General features: G+C 42.7%; 1 protein-coding gene across 1 annotated transcript in view; it reads right to left on the reverse strand.

The window, feature by feature from the left end:
• LOC125025669 (agrin-like) overlaps window positions 1-14,118 on the reverse strand; it is a 58,825-nt gene extending 44,707 nt beyond the window's left edge. Inside the window, exon 1 of the mRNA XM_047613790.1 lies at window positions 13,524-14,118. Coding sequence (XP_047469746.1) covers window positions 13,524-13,560 — 37 coding nt within the window. The 5' untranslated portion in view covers window positions 13,561-14,118. The remainder of the gene's footprint in view (window positions 1-13,523) is intronic.
• Window positions 14,119-15,738: the final 1,620 nt, after the last annotated feature.

Genomic DNA, 15,738 nt, shown 5'->3' on the forward strand with positions numbered 1-15,738 from the left:
GAGAGAGAGAGAGAAAGAGAGAGAGAGAGAGAGAGAGAGAGAGAGAGAGAGAGGGAGGGACGGAGGGAGGGAAGGAGAGGGAGAGAGAGAGGGAGGGAGGAGGGAGGGAGAGGGAGAGAGAGAGAAAAAAAAATAAAGTGAGAAAAAGATAGATAGATAGAGAGAGCGAGTGAGCCAGACATTCAGAAAGAGAAAGTGAGAGAAAGAGAGAGATAGAGAGAGAGAGAGAGAGTGAACAAGGTACTGCAAACAAAACGCACCATCTTTTATAAACACAGTCACCATCATCGCGAACTTTAAGAAACTTTTTTCTCTCTCTCTCTCTTTCACTCTCTCTCTCTCTCTCTCTCTGTCTCTCTCTCTCTCTCTCTCTCTCTCTCTCTCTCGAGCGAAAATTCCTCGAGAATACTTTGACAGCCTTTTTACGACCCGTTACGTAGTCCAGTATATAACACAGGGTTGCACCGCGGGCCAGTTCCGTGTCTGAAGGGGGTGGAGTATTGAAGGAGGTGGAGAGGTGGATGGGGGGTGAGTGAGGTGGATGGGGTGAGTGAGGCGGATGAGGTGAGGAAGGTGGATGGGGGGGTGAGTGAGGTGGATGGGGTGAGGGAGGTGGATGGGGGGGTGAGTGAGGTGGATGGGGTGAGGGAGGTGGATGGGGTGAGGGAGGTGGATGGGGTGAGTGAGGTGGATGGGGGGTGAGTGAGGTGGATGGGGTGAGTGAGGCGGATGAGGTGAGGAAGGTGGATGGGGGGGGTGAGTGAGGTGGATGGGGTGAGGGAGGTGGATGGGGGGGTGAGTGAGGTGGATGGGGTGAGGGAGGTGGATGGGGTGAGGGAGGTGGATGGGGTGAGTGAGGTGGATGGGGGGTGAGTGAGGTGGATGGGGTGAGGAAGGTGGATGGGGGGTGAGGGAGGTGGATGGGGTGAGGAAGGTGGATGGGGGGTGAGGGAGGTGGATGGGGTGAGGAAGGTGGATGGGAAGTGAGTGAGGTGGATGGGGTGAGGAAGGTGGATGGGGGGTGAGGGAGGTGGATGGGGTGAGGGAGGTGGATGGGAGGGGGGTGAGTGAGGTGGATGGGGTGAGGAAGGTGGATGGGGTGAGGAAGGTGGATGGGGAGTGAGTGAGGTAGATGGGGTGAGGAAGGTGGATGGGGGGTGAGGGAGGTGGATGGGGTGAGTGAGCTGGATGGGGGGTGAGTGAGCTGGATGGGGTGAGGAAGGTGGATGGGGAGTGAGTGAGGTGGATGGGGGTGAGTGAGGTGGATTATTGAAGGAGGTGGATGGGGAGTGAGGAAGGTGGAAAGGGGAAGTGGAAGAGAGAGGTGGAGAATAGTTATGAAAGGGAAGGAAAAGGGTTTGTATTTAGTATAAACCTTCTTACCTCTTGCTACCCCTCTCCCCTTCAATTTTCTCCCTTTCCCTCTCTCTCTTCCTATCTCCTCTTTCCTTCTTCCTCTCCTTTTCTATCCCCATCTCCTCGAGCCATAATCGCCACCAAAGTCTCGCAAAGTCACGGCAATCTCTCCATCAGTGCAATTCTCCGTTCGTGGACGCGCGTTCGAATCAACTTCAGGTCCTATTTTCTTGATCATTATTACTGTTTTTATTTTATTTTCTGTTTCATCTGATTTTTTTCTTCTTTCTCTTATTCTAGTTATCTCTATCTATTAATCCCCTATTTCTCGTTTTCTTACATTTCTTCTTCGTCTTTAATTCGCATTCCTCATATGCTAAGCCCTCTCTTCTCTCGTTTTCCATCATTATTTTCTCTTTCTCCTAAATTCATGATTTTCTTCTCTTTCCTCTTTCTTCACACTTTCTTTCCGTTCTTCTATTTTTTATCTAGGTCTGTTCTTCCATTCTCACTTTATTTTTTCTCTTCTTCTCTCATTTTTTCTTCTCTTTTTCTGTTATCATTTCTCCATTACCTTCTTTCCTCTTTATCTTTCTTTCGTTTTTTTCTATTTTCTATTGACTAGTTTCTGTTATTCTATTTTTTTTTCTTATTTCGCCATTCTTTCTCCTTTTCTCTCTTTTCTTCAACCATTCTTTCTGGTTTTTTTTCATGCTTTACTCCTCCATTCGTTCTATTTTTTCCCCACCCCCCTTACTATTTTTCTCTATTTTCTTCCTCTCTTTTATTTCCCTGTTTTCACTAGTCTTTCTCCTTTTCTCTCTTTTCTTCCAGCATTTTTTTTCTATTTTTCTTTCTTCTCCCCCATTCTATATTTTTCTCTTTCTTCCTCCCCCATTCTTTCTATTTTTCCTTCTCTTCTCTGCCCACTCTTTTTTTTAGCCCCAAACTTGGCGAGAATCGTGTCCAGGTCACGAATTTGAGGGAAATTTAAGATAATACCCACTAATGAAGACATTTTGTCCCCATCAAAAATATCTGCTTCATCATATCCATCACGAAGTTTTTTTTTTTTTTTTTTTTTTAAGGGTGTAAATGAGAGAGATTAAGATAAGGAGGGAATTGGAGAGAGAGAGAATAAAGAAGAAGAAAAAGTATAGTGGTGGAATTCACTGTGACTTTCTTCTTTTTTTCTCTCTCTGTTTTCTCTTCCTTCTGTTTGGTTGTCTCGGTCATTCGTCATTTACTGTTATCTCCATTCTCTCTCCCCTTGATTATTCATTTGCTCACCTGCTTATCTCTCATATATACTTACTCATTTTCTGATTTCCTCATTTCCTTCTTCTTGTCTTTACTCACTCAGTCATTTATTTGCTTACCCTTTATCTCTCTTTCACTTGCTCATTTATCTACACGTTCTCCCTTTCCTCTTCATTACTCACTACCTCGCTTATTCATCCCCTCCCCCTCTCTCCTTCCTTATTCACTCACTTATCCCCTCTCCCTGTCTTCTTCCTTACGCAATCACTCACTCACTCACTCACTCCCTCTCCCTCTCTCCTCCCTTACTCAACTCATTCACCTACTATTCCACTCTCCCTCTCTCTTTCCTCACCCACTCTCCTTCCTTACTCACTCACTCACCTACTAGTTCCCTCTCCCTCTCTCCTCCCTTACTCAACTCACTCACCCAGCCTCTTTTCCCCTCTCCTCTCTTACTCACTCTCTCCTTTACTAGTTCTCTCTCCCTCTCTCCTTACTCACTCACCCACGCCCTTTCTATCTCTCCTTTACGCACTCACTCACCCACACCCTCTCCCTCTCTTACTCACTCACTCACCTACTTATTCCCCTCTCCTCTCCTCCCCTCCCCTCCCCTCCCACTAACTTCACCCCTCATTTAGCACCGATCGTCAAAGCGGGCGATCAAATCCTCCTTAATAAGGGTAATTGCGACGGATTCGGGTTCCATCGGCGACCGTCATTTGTTCTCGGCGCGGAATGCATTTTGCCCGCGCGCTCTCATCGCTCGTCGCTTCCCGTTACTTTGTGCTGCGGGAGACAGGAATCGGGGAGCGCACACGAAGCTACTCCCACAGATTTGTGTGTGTGTGTGTGTGTGTGTGTGTGTGTGTGTGTGTGTGTGTGTGTGTGTGTTTCCGTGTGTGTGTGTGTGTGTGTGTGTGTGTTTGTGTACATACAGGCATACAGAGAGAGAGAGACATACACACACAGCAACAGTAAGAACGACAATAATGATAATAATAATGATGATAATAATGATAATGATAACAACAACAACAATAATAATAATAACAACAATAACAAAACATCCCATAATAACAAACGCATATCCCCACAAAAAATCCATCCAATGATGCAACTAAAATATAACCAAGATATACCTTATATGCAACCTTGCACCTTGCATCTCTACCTTAGCTGTATCCCGGACATGCCTTTGCAATCTCGCTGTAGTTGATATGTGGGGTTGCAATCCTGTTAACAACCATAGCCTCAAGGGGGTTATGTTGCTCTACCTGCAATGCTAACCGAAGTGGAGTGACCTCTGTTGCTCGACCCTTCTGTGTGTGTGTCTGGATAGGAGGGGGGGGGGGTGTTATGTGTGTGCAGGAGAGGGGGGGGGGGGGTTGTGTGTGTGGAAGAGAGGTGGGGGGGTTGTGTGTGTGTGTGTGTGTGTGTGTGTGTGTGTGTGTGTGTGTGTGTGTGTGTGTGATAATGTGGGTATGTCGATGAGAGAGTGAGGGAGTGTGTTAAAGAGTGGGTGAGTAAGTAAGGAGTGTGTTCATAAGAGGTTGAGTGAGTGAGTGAGCGAGTGTGAGTGAGTGAGTGAGTGAGTGAGTGAGTGAGTGAGAGAGTGAGTGAGTGAGTGAGTGAGTGAGTGAGTGAGTGAGTGAGTGAGTGAGTGAGTGAGTGAGTGAGTGAGTGAGTGAGTGTGTGTGTGTGTGTGTTTGTGTGTGTGTGCAACTGAGAGCTTAGTGACTGAGTAGGTGAACAGGTGAGCAGGTGAGCAGGTGAGTGAACAGGCAAAGGAGCAGGCCGGCGAGTGTGTAGGTGAGTGAACGAGTGAGTGAGGAGTTGGGAAAACTTACACACCCTTTCATCTCGTCCCTGACATTGCAAGATGAATAATAATGAATAGAGGACGTGCATAGTAACAATCTTTCTGTCTCTCGGTTGATTTGATCTTAGGAACGAGTGACGGTGTGAACAGCGCAGTTCGTTCCAAGAAATTCAATAGGAAAACAAACCCAAGGAAGGACAAATACACTAATGAAAAAAGAGAGAACAGAAAAATACCGACATATATCCACGTAACAGGTGACCGGCCCTCCCCCCCCTTTTCCCACCCCCCCACCTAAATTCCATCTGTACACATGCAGTCTCGACCTCCCTTGTAACCCCCCCCCCCCCCACACACACACACCACCCCTCAACGAAGAAGATAATAATGACTTTGTTTACACACTAGCGGTCTTTGCCTCTTTGAACCACATCGAGGTTCGGGCGGGATGTCAACACTGGTCCGGATCAGCTGATTGCGGATCAGCTGATTGCGGAGCGAGAACAGCTGACGGAGGTTGAGGAGGGGTAATGACAGGTCGTGATTGTAATTTTGAGGCAAGGTTGTTGAGGGTGGCAGCTGTGATGGTGATTTGCGAGTGGTGATGGTGATGGTGATTGTGGTTTCCAGGTGGTGATGATGATAATGATGGTGGTTTTGCCAATGTGGATAAGTGGTTAGAAGTTAAGGTCGTTTTGGAGGTAAAGGCTATATAAGTGAATTTAATGAAAATAAATATTCACGACGACGATGATGTGATTTTAATGGTGAAGAGCGATGGTGATGGCTGCGATTATGATGATGTAATGCTGGTTCTGACAAACGAAGCAGAAAATGAACAAAATAATGGTGATTTCCATGCCTCGGTTGATGATGCGAGACAAATATTAACGGTGATAACAACAGATCATCATTATATTTATGTTACAGCCTATATAATAATTAAATGGTTAATCATGGCACAATAAATGAATACTAATAATAATAATAATGATAATGAGAGGGACGGGGATATAGACGTAAGAAAGAAAGACAAAACAACAAGTAGACAAACGCATAAAAAGAAGAAAGGAAGAACAAAAGCAAGGATGAAAAAATAAAGAAATGAACAAAGAAAAAACAAAAAACTTCAGGTTAAAAAAGAAAAAGAAAAGGAAAACAAAAACGAAAATGAAAAAATAAGAACAATAAATCACGAAAAATAAAGAAAACAAAAACAACAACTAAAATAACTTCAAATACAAACAGACCAACGGACACCACCGGCAGAGATAATATATATGTCCACTCACCATCTCACTTCCGCGCCGCCCGATGACCGGAAGTGACACGGTGAGATGGGCTGGGGGGGTAGGGGGGGCGTGCGTGAGGGGTGTGAAGGGGGGGGAGGTGGGACGGGGGGGGGGTGGTCACGAAGCGGAGCTAATGACCTTTAGATGCTGCTTGTGGTTGAGGGTAAATGTGAAGTTGTATCTGACTGGGGGAGTGGAGAGGGGAAAGGGGAGAAGAGATTAAGAAGGAAGGAAGGAGAAAGAGAGAGAGAGAGAGAGAGAGAGAGAGAGAGAGAGAGAGAGAGAGAGAGAGAGAGAGAGAGAGAGAGAGAGAGAGAGAGAGATAGACAAACAGATAGGCAGGCAGATAGATATAGATATACAGATGGATTGATGAATAGATGGAGAGAGAGAGAGAGAGAGAGAGAGAGAGAGAGAGAGAGAGAGAGAGAGAGAGAGAGAGAGAGAGAGAGAGAGAGAGAGTGAGAGTGAGAGAGAGAGAGAGAGAGAGAGAGAGAGAGAGAGAGAGAGAGAGAGAGAGAGAGAGAGATAGAGAGAGAGATATTAAATTAGATAGCCAGAGAGACAACAAAGGGAACGGGAGTAGGAGATAAATAGAGAAATAGTCAAACAGGCATATAGAGATAGAGATATACAGATGGATTGATAAATAGATGGAGAGAGAGAGAGAGAGAGAGAGAGAGAGAGAGAGAGAGAGAGAGAGAGAGAGAGAGAGAGAGAGAGAGAGAGAGAGAGAGAGAATAAAAAAAAAACATGAAAAATAAAACGGCTCGTGAGAAAGGGTAATTACAAACACAAAACGAGGCAGCAGAGTCATGTCATGTCATGTCACTGTCTTGTAATAATGCGATGTCATTTGATGATACCATCTGCCAATCTAATTTCTTTCCTCTCACGTCGTCACGCGCAAATGATAATGTGGGAATCGAATTAATTACCTGGTGTCTCTGTTTGTCTTTCCGGATGTCTGTCTGTGTTCCTCTGTCTGTGTGGTCGTGTTGTATGAATGTCACTGTATGTGTATGTCTATCTTTATTTCTTTCTGTCTGTCTGTCTGTCTGTCTTTTTGTATTTGTTTAGTTGTTTATTTGGGCGTCACCTCTTCTAGATATAAATTTATATTTGTTTTATGTTCGTGTATCATCTGTGTATCTGTCTATGGATATGTCTATGTGCGTATGTATGTATGTCTGTGTATGTATTTATCTACTATAGATGTTTTGTAAGAAAAGCTGGGATAACAAATTAAATAGAACACAATCACATTGATTGAAATTTGGTAGGATGAAAGAGTACTTTATTATCCATCTTTATACCGAATTTTACTTGATTTGACCGAAGGGAATTGTAGACGCAACGAAAAACGCAAAGTGATTAATTCTAACCTTCTCACGTCCCAGAGTTATCACTTAATTTTCTATATTACTTTTGCTGAGAAAACCTCTAGGTCATATTAACAAAACGTATTCCAATTTGGAAATTCATTAAATCGTTTCAAAATTATCGCATGTTACATAACTGCAAAAAAGAGAGAGAAAAAAAAAAGGTTAAACGTTCGTTAAAAAATAATTGAATTATAAAAACAACGATACGTAGTTCTATGCGCATACTGACGTTTTTTTAAAGGGAAAAGGCATTTTGAGATCGAACAAAATCTGTCAGCCGTGAGAAGTCCGAAATATGAAGAAAAAAAAAACCTTTACGAGTAATCGGCCTTCAAACTTTTTTGATAATTTTCTCTTCATTTTCCATCATTTTTTGCTTGCTTACTGGCTACTTTTTACATAGGACAAAGCCCAACCATTGCTCTATCTTTTGTTCTTTATTTCGTTCAGATCGGATCAATAGGTGATATAATATAGCACTGAAGTCATCCTGCGCCGTAACTATGCGGTCCACGTGACCATAAAACAACGTAATATCACATCCACGCACTTCTAAACTCGTTTTTCTACCCTCAGGAGTCCTCTATACCTCATATTACCCTCCACCTCGGTTGTCCTATTTTCTTTTTTACCCCCCCCCCCCCGACCGAAAATGGGAGGTAGGGAAGATAAGGGGAGGGGGGGAATATAAATATGCTCTTACGTAATCACCCATAAGCAAACAGGGTGTGCAACGGGAGGAAGGGAGAGTAAGAAGAAAGCTAATACTAAAACAAGGATACTACTACTCATGGTTCCTGGTTCTCTTTCAACTGAGATAAGAAAAATCCTCAACTCAGTTAAAATATCCCTTCGGAGAGTATCATGGGCTACCAACCCACTCCTTGTCGCCAAGGAAGGCAGACACGGCACACTGGAAAACGCGCGCACACTCATACACTTGAACGTACACTCATACACTTGGGCGCACACTCAAATCCAGGGACGGTCACCTTAAGGTGAACATTCTCTCTCTCTCTCTTTCTCTCTCTCTCTCTCTCTCTCTAACACCATCTTCCTCTGTCTATTCTTCCTGCTCATTTCCCCGTTCCTCCACGCACGCGCGCGCGCACACACACACACACACACACAGACATATATATATATATATATATATATATATATATGAGGCGCACCAAGACTGGCGCGGCGCGGAGCTGGAAACGGAAGGCGCCAGAGGTTAAAAGCCCGATTCCAAGCCTCATCCCTACTACCGTAATCGCGAATTCGAAGGTCTCGCGAGCGGCTAAATTAAAAGCCCACGAACCATAACACTCCAACACTCGCGAGATCTGAAAAGTCCCGTGATTCGGCCGTGATGCTTCCGGCGCAGGATTTCGGGAAGCACGGTTTGCTAATCGGTGATTTGTGCGGATTGGTAGTTTATGGGTAATTAGGGAGATTTATGGGTTATTAAGGAGGTGTGGTTTCTTGGGGGTGGCGAGAAAAATAGGGGAGGGGGGGGGGATAAGAAGAAAAGGGAAGAGGGAGGAGAGGAAATGAGAGGGAGAGGGGAAAAGACAATGGAGGAACAGGGGGGATGAAATAAGGGGAGAGGTGGAGAAGAAATGAGAGGAGAAGGGGAGAGGAAATGAGGAAATAAGGGGAGAGGCAATGAGGGAAGAGGGGGAGGAAATAAGGGGAAAGGTGAGAGGGAATAAGAAAAGGGAAGAGGGGAAGAGGAAATGAGGGGAAAGGAGAGAGAGGGAGAGGGGAGCTACAAATGAGGAGGGTGGAAAGGAAACGAAGGAAAAAAGGAATTGGAGAGGGAGAAAGGAAGGAGGGGAGGAGAATGGGAGAGATGAGAGAATAAGAGAAGGGGAGGACCAGATAAAGCGAGACGAGGGGAAAAGGGGAGAGGGGAGAAATAAACGAGAGGAGGGAAAGGAGAAGAAAGTGATGGCGAAAGCAGAAGAGGGAAGGGCATTCGAATAAACGAGAGGGGATGAAAAAAAAAAAAAAAACAGGAGAGAGAGCACGTAAAAGAAAAGGGGAGAGGGGGAGAGGGGGAGAGGGGAAAGAAAGGGGAAAGACCTTTGCTTCGTCGGAATGAACATTAACCACGAAAGACTCGTCTCAATGGAGTGATACATTGAAGTGGAAATGAAGACGAGGATAACCGCTGATGCATTACGGTCATTGCGTAAGCATGTAATTGAATAATTCGATGCAATTTGCAATATTGCACGGCCCCCCCCCCATTTCTCTCTCTCTCTCTCTCTCTCTCTCTCTCTCTCTCTCTCTCTCTCTCTCTCTCTCTCTCTTTCTTTCTTTCTCTCTCTCTCTTTCTCTCTCTCTCTCTTTCTCTCTCTCTCTCTCTCTCTCTCTCTCTCTCTCTCTCTCTCTCTCTCTCTCTCTCTCTCTCTCACACACACATGAAATAGAAAACGTACACGCAGAATGAAAGGAACAAACATAATGGAATAATTAGTGAAGAAAATGAGCGAATGAACGAACCGCGAAATGAAGGAACAGTAAAAAAAAGAAAAAAAGAAAAAAAGAAAAAAAAAAAAATCGGTAGGAACTGTGTAATCGATATAGACAAAATACTAGAATAAGAATTATTAAAGTATAACAACATATCGGCTGTATATACGAATGGCTAAGGATAATAATAATCATCATTAACATTATAATAATATGAACAGTAATGAAGATGATGATAACAATAATAATAATGTTGACGATAACGATAATAATAATCATTATTATTCGTTTATAGATATATAATTAATGCATGCAGGAAAAAAACATATATGTGAATGGCAAAGGAAGTTAATAATAATAAATATAATCATTATCATTATTAATTTGTGTATACTCGATATAGAATGAAAAATACAGTAGGATTTGAAAGAGCATATAACAGAATAATAATAATTATCATTATTTATTCTGACATATCTCCAAAACAGAAAATATTTAGGACGAGTATCAAATTGATTATAATTTAGCTGAATTCCATATGATACGTTAGTTATTATTGGTGTGACAGGCTGTCTGTTTATTGTTACTCTGTGCAAGGAATGGCGGTGTGGGATTTGATGGCGGGTTAGTAAGATTGCTAGACGAGAACGCTGCCACTGCACCATATATCAAAGTATATTGAAAGATTAAGGGAAATAAAAATCGTGATAAAGATGGGTAGATTACGGCAGATACAAAGAGAGAGAGAGAGAGAGAGAGAGAGAGAGAGAGAGAGAGAGAGAGAGAGAGAGAGAGAGAGAGAGAGAGAGATAAAGAGAGAGAGAGAGAGAGAGAGAGATAAAGAGAGAGAGAGAGAGAGAGAGAGAGAGAGAGAGAGAGAGAGAGAGAGAGAGAAGAGAAATACACACTTTCGTTCTTATATTAAACAAAAAAAAAAAAAAAAAATCCTTTTTTTCGTACGTGTAGGCATTGCTAATATTTACGAATCACGGACGTGCACTGAGCCATCCCCCCCTCCCCCCCACTCCCTGAAGAAGAAGAAAAAAAAAATCTAACGGTTTTTTAACAAGCGTTTGATTGTGAAATACACACGATTACTAACAACCTAACTGTACTTCTGATATATCAAAATTATGACAATTTCAGTCTTAAATAAAGATAGAAATAAAAAATGTATATAAATGTCTCCTCAATGACAATAATGATAAAATAGATGAAGATCGAAGGTTCTATCAAATTGTATTGCAATTTGACAATGATTGTCTTTTTATTTATTGTTTTGACATGATCATTGTCATATTTCAAGTCTATATCACGAATATTATATAAGAAAGCTTAGCTGATTTATATATTGAATCTCTGTCGCCTGTGTTTTTTGTAATACTGTTTGTACATTATACAATTTCGTCTACTTATAAAAGAATTTTGTGAATATTAAAGTTAATAATGAAATGACAGAGGGAGAGTGGTGATGGCTAAGTGAAATGGAAGAGAGGAAAAGGGAAATATATCATAGGTTTCTTTTCTCTTGTTTTCTCCCTTTCTCTTTCAGTCCCTCCTTTTCTCTATCCCCCCTCCCTCCCTCCCCCCCCCTCTCTCTCCCCTCACCATTTCTCCCTCCCCCTTTCCCCTCTCTCCCCACCCCTCCAATCCTTCTTCCTCCCCCCTCCCCCCAGCCCTACCCCCTCCATCCATTCCTTCATCCTCCCCCCCTCCCCCCACCCCACCCCACCCTCTCAGCAGGGCGAGCGAGTACCCAGCGGAAACAAGCGGTAAGCAGACGTCAGGCTTCAGTGAACCTCCTCTGCTACTGCTGCCAGATGAGTCTCTCTTGTTCCTCGGCCGCCGGTACCTCCTCCCTCCTTCTTCTTCCTCCTTGTTCTTTTCTTTTCTCTTTTGTTTTCCTGCTCCTCCTCCTCCCTTCTTCTTCTTCCTCTTGCCTTGTCTCTCTTCTCTTTTCTCTTTTGTTTTTTTCTCTTGGGTTCTCTCTTTCTGATTACTTTTTATGTTCTCTTTCTGATTCTCTTCTTCTTTTCTTATTTTCTTCTGTTTTCTTCTTCTCTTTTCATTCTCCTTTTTGGTTTATTTTTTTATCTTCTTATTCTCCTTTCTTCTTATTCACTTCTCGGTTTTCTATCTCTCTTCTGATTCCTTTATTTCTTTAAATTATCTCTTCTTATATTCTTCTCTCTTTTTCAGATTTCTCTTCTTTTCCTTTATTCTCATTTCACTCTTCTTGATTTTACTTTTATTTTTATTTTTCTTCTTTACTTCTTTTCATTTTTTCTTCTTCTCTGCTCTTTTATTTCTCTCTTCTTACTTCTTTTCTTCTCCTTTTGCGTCCTTCTCTTTGTCTTCATTTTTCTTACATTTTCCTCCTCCTCTGCTCGTCTCTTTCTCTTGCTTCTCTCTTTTCCTTCTTCCATATGTTTCTTCTCATTTTTTTCCTTTTTCCTTATATCTCATTTCTTATAGTTTTTTTCGTCTCTCTTGCTTCTCTCTTTTTCTTCTTTCATATGTCTCTTCTCTTCATTTTTTTTCCTTATATCTCCTTTCTTATAGTTTTTTTCAGGATTTTCCTTCTCTTCCTCTTCATTTTCTTACTTTTTCCTCCTCCTCTTCTCTTCTCACCTCCTCCGCCTCTCCTCTCACCTCCTTCTCCTCCTCTCCTCTTTCCTCCCTTCCTATTATCTCACCTTTTCTCCTCTTCTCTTCCCTCCTCTCCTCCTCCTTCCCTCTCTTTAACTCCATCTTAATATTATATAAAAGCGGATAATTACGATGAATAATAAGAATGATAAAAACAGAGATAATAATCGCCATGCAAAGTGAGAGAGAAATACAGAAGTGCCTAATAACACATCGTAAACTATTCTTCTCACGGTATAATCTTCGTGATTCGAACTGGGGATTGGTCAATGCATAAACAAAATGATGAGGATGATTGGCTAGGAAACCGATCGTTAAGCCTTTCGCCCTTGAAAACACGCTTGGCTTTTGTCAGGCGAGTCGGTGTCCACGAGGGTTGGGGTTTTTTTTTTATGGATATTTGTGTTGGTGTTGCTGTTGTGTTGTGGTTGTTGCTGTGATTGTCTTTGTATATGTTAAGTAATTTCATTTTTTGTGTTGTGTGTATGTTGGTGTTGTGGTGTGTGTGTGTGTGTGTGTGTGTGTGTGTGTGTGTGTGTGTGTGTGTGTGTGTGTGTGTGTGTGTTTGTTTGTTTGTTTGTTGTGTTTCTCTATTCTTACATGTATTAATTTTTTTTTTCTGGGTGTATTTCTTTTTTTGTAAGTTTCTCTGTCTTTGTTTTACTTTGGCTGTTTTGTTAATCTTTCTCTGACAATTTCACTCTCTTTCCTCTCTCCCTCTCAAACATTAGTTTTCTCTTTGTCTGTCTCTGTCGCTGTCCCTGTCAATCTAGCTATCTGTATCTCTGTCTCTCCGTCCGTCTGTCTGCCTGTCAGTCGCCTTATTTTTTCTTTCTATTCCCATTTCTTTTTTGAACTCTGGTTACTGCTAATAAAAAACACTGTATTATCTCGATCCTAGATAACGGTAGATATGATAGAATACAACACTCATAAAATACTTCTGTGTGATTCAGTTGAATGCCTGGTGAACGGTAATTAAAGAAAACGTTATCATAATTGATAAAAGAAATTGTTTGTTGCACAGTTCCCGCTCACTAATTTTCCTTTTTATCTCTGTGTTTGTTACGATCCTCCATTTCTTTCCCTTTTCAATGGTGTTATATTACGCTATCATTTTTACACGATTGGTGTTTTATAATGACACATTTTCACTTCTGCACAGATTCTGCAATGTGATTAATAAAACAGGAAAAATAACAAATGATAAATTATATACATAGATTAAAAAAGGGAAGGTATGAAAGGAGAGAGAAAGAGAGAAAAAAAAAAATAACGACGAATACTCACCGAAGAGGAGGAATGGGAGAATCAGAAGGCACTTCATGATGGATCACTCCTGGCGCTGGCGTTGAAGTCTCCGTGGAACAGCGGCTACCGGCTTTGATGAAAAAAAAGGAACTGGCACTTGTTCTACAACTCGGCAGCCAAATGTCCTAAATTCCTCTCAGTTTAAAGGGCATATACTTTCTATGCTAAACTTCCAAAAGATTTATACAAGTCCGAAGTCTTGAGATTGAAATAAATAAATAAATATAAGGGCCTTCAAAGATTGTCGTAAAAAAAAAAAAAAAAAAAATGATTGTCAATCTAAAGTGTTCCGGGCGGCTGCGAAACGAAGCTGTAGCCGTATCCAGCCTTTCACACGCACCGATTCAAGATCAAGTTCAAGTACAGCGTCGGCGGCGAGAGAGAGCGCACGGACGTCTTCTCGGCGTGCGTGCGTGAGTCAGTGTGAGCGGTCGAGTCTTTCCCCGGGGAGGATTTTGTGCAGTCTGGCGGTTCTCTCGGGGGGCCGCGTGTGTGTGTGTACGTATGTGTCTTGCGAGGAGGTGGGTGAGCGACCGCACACGGGACGCGGGAGCCAGAGAGAGAATGGTAGCGACGGGAACGGCACGAGGAGGAACGACTACAGAGAGTTTTGGCTGAAGGGTTAGGGGGGACGACCGCCTGGAGGAAGAGCTGGGATCGGGCGCGTGCTTTCGGGGGGCGGCCCAGGACGGAATGAAGTCGGCGGCGCTGCGCTCTCTCCTATTTATACCCGCGGCCTCTCACCCCTCCGCTCTGGGGTCGCTTTGCACGGATTCCTTTTTGGTCATATTTTCACACTCATTTTATTCATTCCCTTCATTACCAAAAAAAACGAGAAAGAGAAAACGACAAAAAAGAATAAAATAGAAAACAGTTGCCTAATGGGTAACCATTCTAGGTGAGAAAATCTCGGCTGGAATATTACCTTTGCTGTTCATCGAGAAGTCATAACTTCGGCCCGTAATGATAGATCTTGCCTCGTGAATTGCAAGATAAACCGAGGCCTTTTATCTTGGGAATTTCTCTAATTCTCTTTCCTTCGTAATCTTATATACATATATATTCTAACTTTCTCTCTCTTTCATTCTTGCTTTTCTGTTTTATCTATTTGCATGTCTTTGTCTATTTTTCTGTCTGTCTCTTTCTAAAAAAAAAAAAAATGTGTCTGTTCGTCTATCTGTCTATCTGTTTGTCTATATCTTTTCTCCTTTCTTTATTTCCCTCCCTCCCTCTTCCCTCTTCCTCTTCCTCTCCCCCTCTATCTCTGCCTCCCTCCTTTTCTTTCTCTCTCACTCTCTCCCTCTCCCCTCCTTTCTCTCTCTCTCTCTCTCCCTCTCTCTCTCTCTCTCTCTCTCTCTCTCTCTCTCTCTCTCTCTCTCTCTCTCTCTCTCTCTCTCTCTCTCTCTCTCTCTTTCTCTCTCTCTCTCTCATACACACACACACTCTCTCTCCCTTAATCCCCTTCCCTCCTCCCCCCACTCTCTCTCCCTTTCTTCCTTCCTCCCTCCCTTCCTTCCTTCCTTCCTTCCTCCCTTCCTCCCTCCCTCCCTCCCTCCCTCCCTCCCTCCCTCCCTCCCTCCTCCCTCCCTCCCTCCCTCCCTCCCTCCCTCCCTCCCTTCCATCCCCCTTTCCTTACTTCCTCCTACCCCCCACTTCTCCCTTTCTCGTTTTCCTCTTTTTTTTTTTTCTATCCCTTTCTCTCATTTCCTCCCCCTCTTCCTCCTCCTTATCACCAAACGTGAAAGATAAAAAACCCCAACGACACCAATCGAAGAACGTTATCAGATGAACTTACACGAAGAAAAATGAAAAAAAGGGAAAGACGCGATCATTTTTATCTCATAGCACCTTTCTTTCTTAACAGAACGCTCAAATCCAAGTCATTATTTCCGTTATCACCGTAATCGTTACCAAAGATACTTCATCTTGTAGGCTTCTTTTAGACCTAAATATGTAGACTTCCTTATCATAAAGAAAATAATGATATACTTTTTAGTGTCTGTTTCCTTCCGTAGGTCAAAGGTGTGGCATGGGTGTGATTATGTCGTGTTTGGGTGTGCGTGTGTATATGTACACACATACACACATACATATATATTATATGTCTGTCTATCTGTCTGTATCTATATCTGCTCACACACAAACACACAAACACACACACACACTGTCTGTACATATATATATATATATATAT

This window comes from Penaeus chinensis, chromosome 1, assembly GCF_019202785.1.
Source record: "Penaeus chinensis breed Huanghai No. 1 chromosome 1, ASM1920278v2, whole genome shotgun sequence".
In the NCBI taxonomy this organism is placed as follows: Eukaryota; Metazoa; Arthropoda; class Malacostraca; order Decapoda; family Penaeidae; genus Penaeus; species Penaeus chinensis.